This window comes from Tachypleus tridentatus, chromosome 9, assembly GCF_004210375.1.
Source record: "Tachypleus tridentatus isolate NWPU-2018 chromosome 9, ASM421037v1, whole genome shotgun sequence".
Classification (NCBI taxonomy): Eukaryota; Metazoa; Arthropoda; class Merostomata; order Xiphosura; family Limulidae; genus Tachypleus; species Tachypleus tridentatus.
The window spans coordinates 91,123,316-91,141,018 of record NC_134833.1 but is presented as its reverse complement, the minus strand read 5'-3'; the positions used below and the strand labels follow the sequence as shown (position 1 = coordinate 91,141,018).

The following is a 17,703-nucleotide window of genomic DNA, read 5'->3' as shown; positions in this document are numbered from 1 at the left end:
AAGACACAAGATGGCTAAAATGTTATTAAACATGGGGACAGATGAACTTTTATGTATTCTAAAAGTACTTCTTTTATACAAACTCTCGCTTGTTGTTCTTCCACACCATCTGGAAGGTCATTATTACTATTAAATATATCTATAGGGCAAACTTTAAACCTATAGTTACTTCACAACAGAATTTATCACTTATCAAAGGTTACAAGTTGTATAAACTCCTGAACCACTTGCAGTCACAATACTTGCTCAAAAATCATATACATATCTTTCATTAAACACTACACCTGGAACTTTTGTTTTACATACTTGACAACAGACAAGAAATCCTTCACAGCCACCTGGACCTCCTTGTCTTCTTCATCTAAACCAGTATAGAAGAGTTCTCTCTCCAAGTATGGGGCAGCCTTAGCTAAAGCTCGCAACTCTAGTAAGTACACAAAGTACAAGTTCTTAAGCCATTGAGGCCCTTCTCCTGATGTGTGTTGTGGATCAAATCGCCGCTGAAACTCCTTCAAGTTTATGTTCCACTCTCCAGATCCAAAACTATTCTTAACTGAATAATTACAATTTTTTTAAAATAATCATACACCAATAATAATATTCTATATTACAACTATTAAATTTCACTGCAGGATGTTAATCTGTAAATTTTACTCAGAATTTATCCTAACTAAACCCAACTGCTAAAACAGTAAATAAATAATAAATATATTTTATTGACATATTAAACAATTTTATGGAACCTCATTTTCTGCCTTTCACCCTTTAGTCTCATCATGTGATACATTTGAACATTGCTGGTAACCAAAGTTAAGGAATAACATTCTTTATACCAAATACACCTTAAAATCATTCACAAGTTATGAATGCATTTTTTTTACACTAAATTATGTAAGTATTTTCCACAACTTTCATAAACTGCTGCCATAAATTTTTATGAATTCAATTGTAACTTCATTGTTTTAATATAACTTCTGATAAAATAAATTAAAATATGAATGTGTTCTTTTTTACTTGAAATTACATATCAAATTTAACAAGTAGACCTATTAAAGATACATGATTGATATGTGTGTGTTTTCTTATAGCAAAGCCACATCGGGCTATATGCTGAGTCTACTGAGGGGGATCGAACCCCTGATTTTAGCATTGTAAATCCGTAGACTTACCACTGTACGAGCAGGGGACTACATTATTAAAGTAACAATAAGCACTAAAACAATCTGTTCAAACCCTTGAAGCAACAAAAACTCAGTTTTTATTTTAACTTTTGTCAAGTAAACAAAGTGTATTGATAAAAGCCTGATACACTGTTTATCAAGTATGTAAAATTAGGCACGGGTTTCTTTAATGAGTAGTACTTTAAATAATATCATAACCATACAGAGATAACAGTGTCATTGCAAGAGGTATATCATGATTTTAAAAAAAAATCACAAAAACAAAGAATAATGATCAAACTAATCTTAAAAATCCAGTTCCCAAAATCAATATTAATCAATATAAAAGTACAAAATGAGAATTCATTACACAAGTAAAGGAAGCATTAAGGTATTATTTTTCAATTTTAAATAAAGAATAAGGGCAAGAGTGAATACAGCTAAATGCCAACTGGAAGAGGTTTGTATCATAAACTTTTACTTTATCTATAACACGAAAGGATGCATGAAAACAGGCAAAATTCCACATTATATTGTGTTTCTGGATACTAAGAAGAAATCTGTTAAAGTAATGCTGGTAAAAAGCCATTAATTATATAAGAAAGCAAAAAATAATCAAAGAGAAGTAAATGTAAAAACCAGACACAAACGTGACCTAAGTATCTTATGTTATTTTAAAGTCCACCTTCTCAACAAAGAATTGAACTTCAAGCTGTATAATTGTGCACTTCTCCAATACTAAAACCTACCCAATGAACTACTTTATCTAGAACTTCAACCATTATAAAACAGAAATTACTCTACTTACATTTCAATGCTACAAGTTTATCAACATTGGTAACTCTTATACATACACATACTTTTAAAAACTTTGTTTTTTGTTCAAATATTTCATCTCTATGGTACAACAGAGGTATTTAAAGACACGTACCAGGCATCAGGTACTGTGCACAAAGATGGATGTTGATACTAGTGTGAAGTCCAGATATGGCTCGGTAGAATGCTCGCTTCTCAAGACACATGGCTTGAACAGCAACATATATTCAATTAATATAAAATCTCTTACAACACTGTTCTACAAATTTTAATAGCAATATCACCTCTAACTCAGCAAAGTTTCGATTGCACTTTACCATTTACATTAAAATACTTTTCACAAGTGGTAAAAACAAAACCACATTTTCTTAAGCTGTTTTCGATTATGGTTTTAATAAAAAATGCTTGTAAGGAATGAGTAAAAGTGATAGTTTTGTTAGGTTATCATCATTTTACAAATCTCCTGGTTCTTCTATTGCTATTTTTGAGAAATCCCACCAAAAGATCCCCAATTTGGAAAACAGTGCCTTACAGTGTTCAGCTTTAATGGTAAAATATCACCATTAACCTCTTTAATGTTTAACTTTGCATAACTGGTTCATGCTGTTTGTTGTATTTATTTGCATTTTCTTCAAGATTCTCTGCAAAATTTATATGTACTTTACAAACATAGCTTTAGAGGATATTCACTGTGAGAACATTAAATATAACAAAAAACATTAGTTAAATAATACATTTACTTCTTAAATAATTTTATATAAAGTAAGCAGATGTCTAACGATTGTAAGCTTTATATACCATTATGAAAGAATTATCGAACAAAATGAATTGTCTTTCTGTGATAAATATATTACTCCAAGAAGTGTCACATATTGTAAACATTTATACAAGATTAATGTTGTAGTGAAAAAAAAAAACTTTGTACATGATAGACCATAACTACATGTAATTTAAACATCAAAATTTAGAAACAGATTGCATGGGATAGAAAAATGTCCAATAAAACTATAGCAATGTTAACATGCCATCATCAAATTTCCATATGAATTTACTATATTATATTATCCTAAATTATGCTGCCAACTTGAAATTGAAGTTTTTTTAACTCCTTCAAAACTTGTGTTTTTGAAAATATGCAAATTATTATTTACCCAATACATTAAAAAAAACAGTTAAAGTTACTTTTAAAAAACCTTCTGCACATACCATTCAGATTTTTTGATGTTGTATATGGTCCATACCCCTTACCAGGCCTGCAAAAAAATGAGTAAATATTTTTTTGTAATTGTTTCATCCTTGAATATACAAAATAAAACTTCAACCTATTACTGTTTATTTTATTCATAATTTTGTTCAGAGTTGCACAAATTTTATTTGTGCATTAGTGTATGTGATTTGGTAACTGATCAAAAAACAACTAGTGAAGTCTACAACACCCAACTCTAGCTCTTGGGCTATACGTGTTTGACAAACAGAGATTTAATTGTTATTCTTCTAACCACCAGGTCATACATAAATAGTATAAACTGTTAAAAATTAATTTCTGAAAGTGCAATATATTTTATCATATGCTTTATGCAAAAGCTGTAGACAAGCATATCCCAAACTTTCTCAGTTCACAGCACCTTTAATGTTTCAGCAATTTTTTCATGGCATTCCTAGGCAAAAAGAAAAACCTAACAGTTCTGTTTATTAAGTAGTTAGGTCCAAACAACTTACTAGCCATTTGAATGAATAATACACATAAACTAAAAGTTTTTTTTTTTTTTTCATTTTTAAACAACCACAATTACTAATGGTATATGTGCACCTGTTGAGCACTGCACAGCTTCTCAAACCTTGGAATAAGATTGAACACCACCACCCTTATTTTCTGTTCCACATTGACTTATGCATAGTACTTGCTTTTTATCACAGCAACCACCAAAAACCCAGCTTCACAGAGATATGATGTTGCAAATGGAATTAGGATTTGCTGAGCTTTAGCACTTAGCAGCAGATATTCATCTTTTACTGATATACAAAACTCACTTCCATACTGTCAAATGTTGTTTTTAAAGTCTTGTCACAGGACAGCTCAGTAAGATTTCCTTCTTCTGCAGAGGTAAATACAGATGGGGCCTTAGCCTTGAATTGGACTTGGATCCATGCAAACTTCTCTATATCTTCAGGAAAGTAATTTTGAAACCAGTCATTGAGCTGTGTTAGATATTCCTCAAAAACAGATTTTAGTTCGTGGGTCAAATCAACTTCATTGAATGTAACAAACTGCTGCAACAGGGGGAAACAGCCTTTGCCACCATCTTCATTCATTTTTCTTCTCCATAGTAGTAACATTTTTCAGAATGCTAAAACCTTTTCTGCCAGTTTCAGAATGTGCAAGTTGCTTACCTGCAGAGGTAGACTCAACACATTCAGTTTTTCAGAGACCACACAGGTACATTAATTTTGACAAAAAATCAGTATCCAAGAAGTTTTTAGCACATTCATGTTCTTCTTCTTGTTCAAGATAAGAGTAGAGTTTTTGTCATAATTTGAACACATGGGACACTACATTCCCACGGGAAAGCCATCATGAGCTACAGTTGTACAACAAAGATGTGTGCTCAGATCCCATATCTTCAAAGTTTTTTAAAAACCTCACTTCCTGTGGCAGAGTTTTTATAAAGTTCACCACTTTCAATACACTTTCCAGGACTAGATTCAGTGGAGGACTCAGGTGCTTTGATGCAAGGGTTTCCCTGTGGATTATGCAGCGAGTCCACATTACATCAAAACCTTTGCTTCGAATAAGTGCCTGCAATCCTCCAAAACAGCCAGACATAAAGAGACCACCATCAGTTCAAACATCAACACATTTAGTTCAGTCTAAGTCATTTTCATACATAAAAGTGTCAAGGATCTCAAGTCTTAAACCTTTGTACCTGCAGTGATACTTTTGCAAAAGAGAAGGTCTTTCACAGTTTTGCCACCATCCACAAACCATGTGTAGCAAATCAAATGAGCATCCTTGTTACTATACATCGCCTCATGTAGCTGTAACCTGAATTTTCTCTTTTGTTTCATCAATTAGCTGACCATTGAGGGCTTCAGCCATGTGTTGGATTCTATGACTGATAGTACAGTTGGATAAAGGCACCTTTGAAAGCAGTCTTCCTGCAAATTCACCAACCATAATGTTCACCATATCTACTGCGGCCAGTAAAATCAGTTCTTCTGCAATGATGTGATGCTTTTTACATTTCGCGACTATGTGCAACCATGTAGGATGCTGTAGAAGCATTGCTTGGAATTGATGGTAGGTTTAAAAGTGTACCTTTTTGTTCTTCCAATTCTTTTAACTTTCTGATAAAATAATCATGTTAGGATGATTGGTCTCTAAGTGGCATTTTAGTTTACTTGGAAGCATGCATTCTGGAGCCAAAACTTTTAGACATAATACACACTGTAGACACTCCTCATGATTGACATCTACCAAAGTAAAACTAAAATCTAGGTAACTATCATCATTTTTCTGTTTCTTCACAACTTTGATGTTCAAAAATCTTTCCATTTTTATACACACAGACTAAAAATCAACAAAAGTCACTGAACTTCGCTAGACCTCGCAGACACTTGATCACAACACCCTTCAGTTATTTTGATTACTGATGGACCCAGAGAGTCAACAGGTATTTATATACAAAGTCTAAGAAACAAGAAAGTTCGAGAAGTTACTGGTTTACCTGAAAGTACAAGTAAACAAAAATATATCTCAAACATTCGAGAACATCATCAAGAAGAATATAGCGCAGCTAATGTTGAAACTGTGAACTACCTCAAGCTAGTAGTTTGCACAGTATCCAACAGATGTCGACATTTCTGCATTTCCCTTAAAAAATTTAAAATATCTTTCAGCACCCCTGTAAGTAATCTATCAACCTAACACTGCACAAATAATCACTGGGATAGAGTTTATAAGTTACAATTAAATATTTTATTTAAAGTGAGAAATCTGTATTGAGATATCATGCAACAAGAATCATATTCTTCATTACAGTCACATATAATTTTTATATTTGAAATACTTAAATAACTTGTAAAATCAATAAGTCAATGTATTATCATTTTATTTCTTTAGAACTTTTGCACAAAGCTACATAAGAGTCATCACTGTACAGATGCCCCAAATATCGAACAAAGAGATTAGAGAACAATTAATCAATGTCACCCGCTGCCAAATCTTGGTATTATCCTGTCTTACAAAACAGTAGGATTTTACCATTACACTTTCAGTGAACCAACAGCCCCAAAGTGTGGAATGCATGTTTGCAGCAATGGTTTTGCAAAATCATGGTTGTAATAAATAATGCATTTGTGAAATGTACAATCATTATGTATTTCCTCAATTCTATAATTATAGAGTTTCACCAAGTACTAATGGTTTCAAGTATCAATTAGACAAACTTATTTTAGTTTGCCTGAAATTCCATTAGACACGCTTAGTGCAAACACTTGTTTTAACTTGCCTGAAACTCCATTAGGTACACTTTATACAAACACTTTTTTGCTTGCCAGAAATTCAATTAGACATGCTTAATACAAACATTTGTGTTAGCTTGCTTAAAACTCAGATAATCTCAAAACTGAAAATTTACTTCCAATAGATACTTCTCTGTCCTGGCATTATTTGCATCCCTTAATTTTGTGCTGTCCTCCATATGCACAATTTTTCACTTACCTCTAGTCTAGGCTCCCCCATGTAAAATCACATTTCTATATATGCAAATAAATGTGCATATACAGAGCAGCATAAAATCAAGGAAAGAAAATATACAAGAAAAGGTAAGGTATTGTAGCAGAAAAAATACTTTGTTAGCTTACTAAAATATCAGGTAATCTTGAAATGAAAATATATTTGTTTTAGCTTACTTAAAGCAGTTCTCTTCATAAATACTTCTCCAGATGCGACAAGCTGATAATCCTTTATACCCTGTATACCTTTCAGGATTTATCAGCAAGTCTACATACTGCATGCCTTGAGATGACTCATCTGAAATACAAACATTAGATTACGTACAAAAAATAACACAGAAATCTTCATTGTAATCTAAGGCTGATTATTCTCTTAACACTTCACTGAAATATGAATTGCCAAGTGCTTTACAAAAAAAAAAACATAAGACAGACAAAGCCCAGAACAAGTTTGGTACTCCATTATTAAAGTTCTTGCACGAGTAACGTGAGAAACACTGAACAATGTACGCGAGACTATAATACAGCAGTTAATGTGGCAGCCAGCCAAACACACAGCATTCAATAACCATTAAACAATACCTGTTTGTAAGATAGTATACTTCATTCTTTTTATAATCATAAAATTGGGAAGAAATCCTGGTTAACTAATGACAAAAAATTTATATTAAGGAACTATAAATTGCTTAGATATTTTAGCAGCCATTTTCAAAGAATGAAGTTTTGTTTTCACATTCACATGGAATCCTTACCTTCAATTTCACAAAAAATATCCTGAGAATCATCATGTTTTTGCCACTGTTTGAAATCTTCTTTACTCTTCTCACTATATTAATTGAATGTTGTATTAACTTAGCTCTCATGACAACTCGTAAAGAGACAAAAACAGATACAGAACCTTTTAATTTAAATAGTGGTCACCAAAATGTTTTTAGTTTACAGACAGCCATACAGCATTAGTAAAAATTTATCAAGTGAAATGTAGAAGTATAAATTCCATAACCATTAAGGTAATCTCCAACAGTACAAACATTGCTTAAACCAACTGTTTATAGTAAATGTTCTTTCTCAGATATATAAGATGTTCCATAAGTTATCGTGCATTTTGTCAGAAAACTTGCTAAGTATTTTATAAACCAAAAAATAAAACAGCACAAAAGGAGTTAATTTACGTTAAATAAATTCATACATTTGCTTTCTTTGCTGTTGTTGTTGTTTTAATTAAGGCTATTTGTTACAAAAATTAAAATTACCATAACTTATGAGTTATGCAAAATATATATGATGTCTTACTTCAATAAATCAAATACAAAACACCAAAAATATCAAAGCTACTGGGAACCTAACATATCCAGTATATCTTCAATTAGATGCATTACTAAAAATTTGTTACTGGCCACCTCTTAAGATTGTAGTATTGTGTAAACTGCTACTGTCTTTGAAAAATGTGAAACCTATTAGCAGGATATTATGTAGTTATAAAAACCTTTGTGTTTACATATATTGATTTTATGCCATTGATAAAATGGTAATTGGTCACTCTTTATCATTTCTCAGAGATAAAAACTAAAGTATTGTCCTGTGACTTTTTGTTAATTCAAACCTTCAGTCTTTACCTGATTGTTTCATCAACAGCCCCTAGCCCCCCATGATTTTCATCACAGTTGTCTTCTTCCTGAGCTTCTCTTGAATACTGAAACAATTGGAAACACATCTTAATCTCCATACCAAACACAAAAAACTACTGAAACACAGATTATAAATCTCACAACATTCAAAAAACAATAAGCACATCCTTATCAGATAAAACTATGTATCAATTATAAGATTTCACAAACAATCAGCAATACTAACAACAGTAACAAAAATTAATTTCCCAAAGAAAACATCATATGCATTCAACAACAGTTGTAAACAATAATAACAATTCTACAAAGCCAACAGACATCACAGCCCATCAATAATACTCACAAACAATAACATATACATTATGGCCAACAGTAAGGGAAAACCATCAATAATGCAAACTAGAAAAGCACTAAAACTATTTGACTCAAACTGTTAAACACAATATCTCATCCACAAAAAATAAACATTATATAACCGAAAAGTTTTCAATTTATGTACAATGCAAATACACACTCTGCCCCATGATTTTTCAACTTTTGTAGCAACCAACCTGAAATGTAGTTTCCCTCTCAATCAGTTTGAATTACACCAATTTTTCAAAAATCACAATTTACTACCATTATCAGAGAAATGACTGACCTTCAGTGTGACCTTAGATCTTTTGGAATAGGATCATTCCCTGGGAGTGACCTCAATCATTTTATGTTTATAGTTTTCATGCCAAAATTAGTAAGAATACATTCATGAAAATTTGGCAAATTATCAGTAAGCATTACAATGCTTTCATACACAGAATATCAGATTTTCTTTAAGTCTTACTGTTTATCAAGCAATGTCTTTCTCATGCCCTTTTTCTTTTTGCATGTTTCCTATCCTACATGCAAAGTGATATTCCTTTTAAAATAAAAAAGTACTTCTTGCATCAGAAAATTTTCAAATTTCACATGCAATATCCTTATTATATCCAAATAGTTGTCAAGTTTTTCTGAAAAACTTTAAATTTTATGTTATTTTCACTGACAAATCTTTGGACAGGTTTGAATGCTTTAATCAATCTCTTAACCATCATAAAAAGTAGGAACTTAAAATAAATTTTCTTCATTATAGAATGATTACATATTATAACTTGAAAACAAATGTTTAGTCTAAATAGCTTAATATCATAATATTATACCATTATTATTTTTATTATATTGATCTTTTAGTCGTGCCTGGTTAGCATCACAGAAGTTGCAATGACGTAGTGCATGTACACGTCACCATACTGAATAATATAAAAATGACCATTACAAGGTAGCCCATTTTAGCTGTGTTTTAGTAGACTAGTATTTTGTAAAATACAGTCATATTTTAGTTATAATACACTATGTATGTATATACATTATCATTCTTTAAAAATAAATTCTTAAACTTATTTTTCTTAAAATACAGAACAGAAAACAAAGAATTAAAGCAAACAAATTACATCTTCCAGTTACAACCTTTGTAGTCATTAGCTACTTGCCATAAGGTGCTAAACATAAAAGGTTTGCATGTGAGGGATGTGCCACAAAATAATTTTTTTTTTTTTTTTTTATACATACATATATATATTACATAACTAAAAATCACAAGTTTGTATATTGATATCATAGAATTCCACTACAATTTTTCCAGCCTAGTAATTTAGGAAGTGTTTCCAAAAATTGAAAGAGGTGGTCAAGGCCACTGTATTTGATTCAGTGCATAATGAATATCTCAACAAGTAGCAAATATAAGAGGTTCTTATTTAGTATTGTAGCTTCTCAATATTGGTAACTTGAGTTCCTAGTTTGAGAGGAACAATAAACTTTGTATTTGGACATTACACAGATTTAATTTTAAACAGTGCTGCATTCAACACACCACATGACTCACTAAACTCAATATTTAAGTGTTATTTTGATATTTACTTTAAAATTAAACATTAAGTAATGGATCATACTAACATTTGAATTATAATCTATAATTTGATACCAAACATATTGAAATAAATTCATAAAATAGTGGTTCAATAAGATTTTGAATGCAAGTCAACAAACATGACCTTTGATTTGTGTGGAGAGGGTTAGTGTTATTTGACACAAACTGTTAAACACAAGATCTCATTATGAAGAATAAACATTATATAACAGAAAAGCTTTCATTTAAGTTATATAGTTGCACTATACAGAAAGTTTTAAAACATTTCTAAACTAATATTATTCACCTTATTCAAACTTTTATTGGCTGTATTCTTGTTCCTTTCACCAATGGACAATTTTTTGATTCCTGGTGGAATCTTCTCCTGGAAAATTATCAGTACATAGAAACATTAAGTGCTCAAAAGTAAAAGATGCTGTTTTATCAGTACATAGAAATCCTAAAGTACTCATAGTAAAAAAAAAATGTTTATCAATATATTGAAACACTAAGTGCTTGCTTGTAGTAAAAGCTACTATTTCTAATGATGCTACTACCAATTTCCCACGAAACAAACTTAAAATTATAAACAAATAACTTTATCCAACAGGAATGTTCGAAAGATGGTAAGACAGATGTACATGACAATATATGGTGCTAATATTATGACAAGTTTCTGTTTTAGCTTATTTCAATGCAACACCAGAAGTTTTAATCACTGCCCTACAGTTTTTTTCCTTCCATAATGGGAAAATTCACAAGACATTGTTAAAAAAAAGAGTAATCATACCTCAGAGCATGTCTTGACAGAACAATCCTTGATAGCACATCTGCTATCATCTGGCCAGAAAGGACAGCCACGATTCAAGTTTACCTACAATAAAAAGGAAAGATTAGCTCCTATGATTATAAATAGGAGTGCATAATTACAGTTACAACAAAAAGTGTTCATACCCCTGTGTTGTGAGTAGGTTTTCCTCATACCTTAAAAAGTATCTTTGTTTTCTCTTCTTGATTTGTTAACACAATGATGACAGACAATCAAAATGTCAGCATTTTGTTTTCACAACTTTCAAGTGTGTGATATCTTTTTTTAATTCATTTTTTATCTAAAATTAGATTTATTGTTAAGTGTTAAACTTTTCAGTAGTCATCACACACAAGTTAAAAAACTTCCATGGACATATATGTGTATAAAGACTTTCTGAATTTCATAGTAGTTAATCTTTTGCTACCTATCAACCACATTGGTTAGTCTACCATATACATGGTTCATCCAATGCTTTTGAAGTCATTAAAATGTTTAAGATTATTGCTGGTTCACAGAGTGGCCTATGTTATTGCATGGCATACTGTTTGGTCTTATGGTAGTTTTAGACAAAGACTTCTCATCATTTTCATAAAACAGTTAAAAATGTGTATTCATTCAGTTTGTAGTAAAGCATCACTATTGCAATATCAGAACAAGAAGTCAGTAAAATGTCTAAGAATTGAATGTTGTCAATTTTAACATGGAAGAGTGCTACATCAACAGCCATGTGTTATTAACCATGGCATTTTGGAATACACTTATGTGTTTATGAGTCGTTTTTTATAATTTTCTTTTAAGTTAAAAATTAACTAGTATCAAATAAATTATCAGTGAGATTGTTTTCTATTCACTTAAATGGACAAGAACTAGGGCTAAGGATTGTTTTGAAATTTTACTTAAAGTTTATTATAGCCTTTTTCAGGTCACTCAATGATACACAGCTAACCCTTAAATGTTAGAGAACCAGTGTTACTAAAAAAGATCTTAAGTGTTCATTCACTTATTTAAACTTTAGCCTGTGGCTTTACATAAAGTAGTAAAAAAATACCAAATCCATCTTTCATTTTAAAGTAAAAGTGTCTTATTGTCATGTCTTGTGTTTCCATATTCCTGCATTAAATAAATATGAGTGTGTGTATGATGGGTAACATTTAATTTTGTATAGCCTAAAAAGACTTTTCATTTGAAATAAGTAACAAACCAAAACCTGCAAGAGTAACGACCATATATTTAAATAAAATCTTTATGCAGTGATTTCACAAATAAACCATTTATTATTAAACAATGTTTTATAAACATAGTTCATCCACATTAGCATCATTTTCTTAAAAACTTCTGTAGTTCATTTTAAGTAAATTATTTATTTTTTATTTACATTAATACAACTTAAATAGTTTCTGGTGTTATATGTCATTACAATTTTTTTTTTCAAAATTGCTAATTACTTTTCATTTCATATAAAATGGTAGATGTTATTCTTACCTTGAAATATCTGAAGTAATTTCGAACTAGTAAGCTTTTGAGACGAGGATATATTTTATTGTTGTTAAAATAATCTACCGTATCCACACTACATGTGCAATCATCTATTCGTCCTTCAAGCTGAAAAAAAAAACATATCCTTGATGACACCAGTAATTACTGAATTAAAGAACATGAACAGAACACACACATAAAAGTGAATACTCAATCACCTTCAAAACCTTAAAAACTAAAAATATCTTAAATTTTAGGAAGCACTCTCTAAAAATGGTACAATGATGTAATATGATGTAATAGCAAATTAATTAAAAGGTGAATTTTTCATTAGCAAATTTTATTTGGATATATATTCCTATTTTTCAAATACTGAGTATCAAGTAATAGTTAGATTGTCTTTTATACACCTAAAACTTGACAGTACTCTATACACAATATAAAATTATATATACTTTCAGAACATTTTATACCTTATGAGCTTATAAAATCTGCATCTTGAAACTGCTCTATGTTTAACTAATCCAGGAAAATCTACGTATTCTCAATGCTTTTGATTAAACAAATTAAGAAACCCTATTTATTCTAAAACAGGTTCTTCGTACCAAACAAACCAGGAAAACTTGTATATTCTAAAAGTGTTCATGTTGAACATACCAGGAAAATGTATATTCTAAAATCAGTGTTCTCCATGTCAAAATAACCTATACTTTCCAAAAGAAATGATGAACAAACCATGATCAATTCCTGATGCTGGATAATCTAATAAATGTGTAATTATAAATAACACTGTATAATAGATGTAGACAAGTAATATTTCTATCTAAAACTATGCTATGATTATTAGACTTATTAAGCCTGCATAAAATTTAAACAATTCCAATATAATTGGTATTTTTACAGCTACATGCATCTTTACAATTTCCTAGGAAGTTTTAAAAGCAGTATAATGAGACAAGCATGTATGCATTTACAAGTGATTTGTCAGTCACTTTGTTACCTTTCATGTTGTATAGTGAATATCAAACAATAAATTATATTTAAAAGCTATATTCAATCCAGTAACTATATATTTAGTTCAGCAAAGAATGTATGAAGAACCTCCTTTGTTCAAACCTTGCATACCAACTGAGCATGCTGGGTGTGTAACAAACAATAATGTGCATTTGGCTCACCATCTGTATAAAAAATATGGCTGTTTGTGCAAGCTGCAAAAACAAACAGTAATTTGTTTATGCTATTTGAATAACATTCTCGTACCAACAAATATGACTTGAAATGATACATCAAACTCTCTTCTTTGTGTAAATTTTATAACAAGACAATTTTTATAGATTTTATAGCAACAAATCAAACTCGTTTCTTATTTTAGTTCCCTAGTTTACCTGGTTCATTACTTAAGATTTCACTGATATGTCCACAAAAACTACAGCTGTTTCATATTAATGAATGCAGTCTAACTCATTCAAACCCACTGTACACACTTACTATCCTGAAACAATTTAATTTTATGTTCAAAACTAATGTATATACTGACTGGCCTAAAAATATTTCATATTACTGAATGTAGGCTAACTCATTCAAAACTGATGCACATGCTGTCTTAGAGAAAAAAACTTGTGTGTTATTTCACATTACTAGTGTAAGCTAATACATTCAAAATCATTATACACACTGACTGTCTTAGGGAAAACAGTCTGTTTTGAATTTCAAACAAAGCTACTCAAAGGCTATATGTCATAGCCATCCCTAATATAGTAGTGATAAAATAGAGGGAAGACAGCTAGTCAACACCACCCACCATCAACTCTTGGATTCTTCTTTTACCAACAAACAATGAGATTGATCATCACTTTACAACACCCTCACTGCTGAAAGGGCAAGCATGTTCAATGACTGGGATTTGAACTTATGATCCACAAAATGAGAATCAAGCATCTTAACCATCAGGTTTTTAAGAAAACAACCACTTATTTTATATTACTGAAGGTAGGTTAACTCACACTGAAAACTGCTATAAACACTATCTTAGGGAAAGAACTACTAATTCATGTTTACTGAACTATCATATACATAATGACCATCTTAAAAAAAACTAATGATATTTGAGATTACTGAATGTATGCTAACTTATTCAAAACCACTGCAATCACTTGAAGTTTGTAGAATAATTTTTGTGATGAGAGTAAACATATTTCTAGCAACATACTTCTCAAAAACGTATTGCCTAAGCCATGTTTAAATAAGTTTACATTAAATTTAGAACAAATATGATTGATTATTGTAGTTCATAATAGGGATCACCAGAAATTTGATAAAACCATAGCAAATCATTTGGGCAAAAATAACCTTAAACAGTAATAATTCAGTTAAAAGAACACTTTAAAACCTTTACTCTTGATTACTAAGACTGTACACATACATTTGCAGAAAAAACATGTACATTAGACTCACAAGGCAAGAAAAAAATGCTCTGAAAACAACCCATTTGTAATTATTATTATTCTCTTGTTAACCCACAACAAAAATAGCTCAGTATTTTGCACATAACCTTTTGTAGGATCTACATAAATATAATAGTAGTTTAATTTGTGTCCATATAGCTAATTTGTAGGGTGTGAAAAATCTTTAACAAAACTGGTAAGGAAGTTTATTTGGTCCATAGGAAGATGCATACAAATTTTCAGTTTTTAATTTTGTGTTTTTCATGGGCATTTTTTCATTTTTACAATTACATACAAGGAGAATAAATTTTCAAATCCTATTATAACCTTTCATTAATCATGAATTTACATTACTTCCATCATGGATATGGGTACTCCGGCTAGTACTATATAAAGTACTGCAAAAGTCAGCTTGTTAATTCTATACTTTAAATACACTAAAAAACATAATTCTAGTTATCATTACACCTTGAAGTTAGCTTTCTAACACACATTTGGTGTTACTTTAAAAAGCTTAAATCAAGGGTAAAACAGGAATTACCAGTCAATAACAGAACATCAGATGGCTGTAACAGGTAAATAACTCAATGGTTTGTACATTATACAGTTGATGTCTTTAGGGAGCAAACCCCTATATTATGTATGAAGTGAAGAATAGATAATAGGCCAATACACAAAATATTAAATTTTATTACACACAATCACAGAATGATGAATTTGAAAGACACAGTTTTATTTAAAGTAATGTTTTAGATGTGCATGTTTCATTTGAAAAGGCTACTTTTCTCCTGGCAAAATTTTATACATATAGTGATGGTTGTGTCTTACTATAGGCATATAACTGCCCATTGCTATACATTTTTATATAGAGAATTTAGTTACACAGAACCTATAAATGTGACACTATCCAAATGCAACATAACATTTTATATCTCAAAGTAATGAGATCAAATAGTCAAAAGCTATAGTAAATCATCATGCACTGTATCAACTCGTAGCATTTATCATTACAATGTATAAATTTAGCTATCATAAAGTAATTACTTACCATAGTTGGGCAACAAAAAGCCAGCAAACAAGATAAATAAAAAATTGGAATTTAAAAACATGCAGATACAGATCAGATTGTAAAAAGGTAAGAAAACAAGGCTGAAGATATTGAAGACATTATTTACCAAAACTACCAACCCTTATTTTGATTCCATTCTGTTATTTACAATTACAGTTGGCAGTGTCAAATAGGAATTTGTAGTTTGAGTAAATATCTACATTATATTCTGCCTTGTTTTTTTTACCCTTCTTTTTTTTTTTTGTGTGTGTGTGTGTGTGTGTGTGTTTTCTAAAAGCAAAGCCACATCTGGCTATATGCCAAGTCCACCAAGGGGGAATTGATCCCTGATTTTAGTGTCATAAATCCATAGACTTACCATTGTACCAGCAAGTGGCCCCATTTTTATGACCTGATCTTGTGGTCTGCTTTTAAGTTCCATTTTTTTAAGATTTATCTTGTATTATAATGATTGTGGAGTTCCATCAAGTCATTACAATGTATATTTCCATATCCAAAAACACTACCTGAAGGCCAAGCATTTTAACAAGAAGTCCTGCAGCATAGTTTACAGTGCAAAAAGCTCATTCTTAAAGCTATCATGTCCAAAGCATATGACTCTTCCATAACCCATCCAGTATACAAAGTTGACAACTTTCCATCACTTGCTCCCAGAATCTGATAAAACACAAATCCATCAGTATTGCTCTTAGCATCTTGATCTGTATGTCTTCATATAGAATAGCATGAATATCCACTTAAATCAACAGCTGCTTTTGATATGTGTAGATGAATGGGAGGTATAACTGGAAGTATATCTTAGTTAACCCATACTATATTAGCCTCATTTCAACTAGAAGTCCTTCTTGATTATGTTGTGTGCTGTTGCCTAGGGAAAGAGGATGGCTTTCACCATACACCTTTGTGTTCAAGATTATTATAACCTATTATAAAATGCTGTGCTTACCATGGATGTGATACAAGTTGTCATAGATGTCTTTCTGGAAAGTTTCCTTTCCCCACATTAATCCTTTCCTTTTTGTTTTCCAATACCATTAAGTAAAAGGGATATCTCCATCTTGCAAATTCTAAATCTCCAATATGAATCGATCTTTATCATCAAAGTGTATCAAGAACATTTCGTGTGGTAAAGGACCATTACATACCCTTCGTGCAAGCGATAAAATCAATGTCAAATTTAGTTCTAATAAAACACTGTTCAATCGTGACTTTATATTGCTTGCGCTGTCCTGTGAAAGACTGATTTGCATATTCAAATTGGTTCAGTAAAGCGTAATCAACCCTCTTTATTCATTCAAGACGCATTTAAAAGTAAATAAAACAATTAATACTTTGCTGGTTTTACTTATAAGAAAGTAAGAAAGAAAAATAATACATTCGTAAAATTTTAACTATAAGATAATTTTTACGCCGATGTGGCATTTTTATTTCGAGGCAACAAATTTGTCATGAGCGAAATTTACAAAAGTTTTTTTTAAATATTACAAAACACAGCATTTACATTTATATTATAGAGACTGTTCCTAAAACAAAATGAAAATATTTGTTGGTTAAAATTTCATACGGCGGACATTTTGTTAATCTACAGTCGTGCGTAAAGCAGTATTATTTCTGTGCGAATGCAATTACTACTAGGCATATACT

The 17,703-nt window shown here is 30.8% G+C and overlaps 1 protein-coding gene across 2 annotated transcripts in view; it reads right to left on the bottom strand.

Moving 5' to 3' along the window:
- LOC143225738 (ERO1-like protein beta) overlaps nucleotides 1-17,703 on the bottom strand; it is a 43,104-nt gene that overhangs the window by 9,290 nt on the left and 16,111 nt on the right. For both annotated transcript variants that reach the window (XM_076455670.1, XM_076455671.1), the window contains exons 2-10: nucleotides 12,553-12,672; nucleotides 11,050-11,133; nucleotides 10,567-10,644; nucleotides 8,327-8,403; nucleotides 7,463-7,536; nucleotides 6,888-7,008; nucleotides 3,183-3,229; nucleotides 2,092-2,184; nucleotides 307-553 (exon numbers count right to left, since the gene is read on the bottom strand). In XM_076455670.1, coding sequence (XP_076311785.1) covers nucleotides 307-553; nucleotides 2,092-2,184; nucleotides 3,183-3,229; nucleotides 6,888-7,008; nucleotides 7,463-7,536; nucleotides 8,327-8,403; nucleotides 10,567-10,644; nucleotides 11,050-11,133; nucleotides 12,553-12,672 — 941 coding nt within the window. The remainder of the gene's footprint in view (nucleotides 1-306; nucleotides 554-2,091; nucleotides 2,185-3,182; nucleotides 3,230-6,887; nucleotides 7,009-7,462; nucleotides 7,537-8,326; nucleotides 8,404-10,566; nucleotides 10,645-11,049; nucleotides 11,134-12,552; nucleotides 12,673-17,703) is intronic.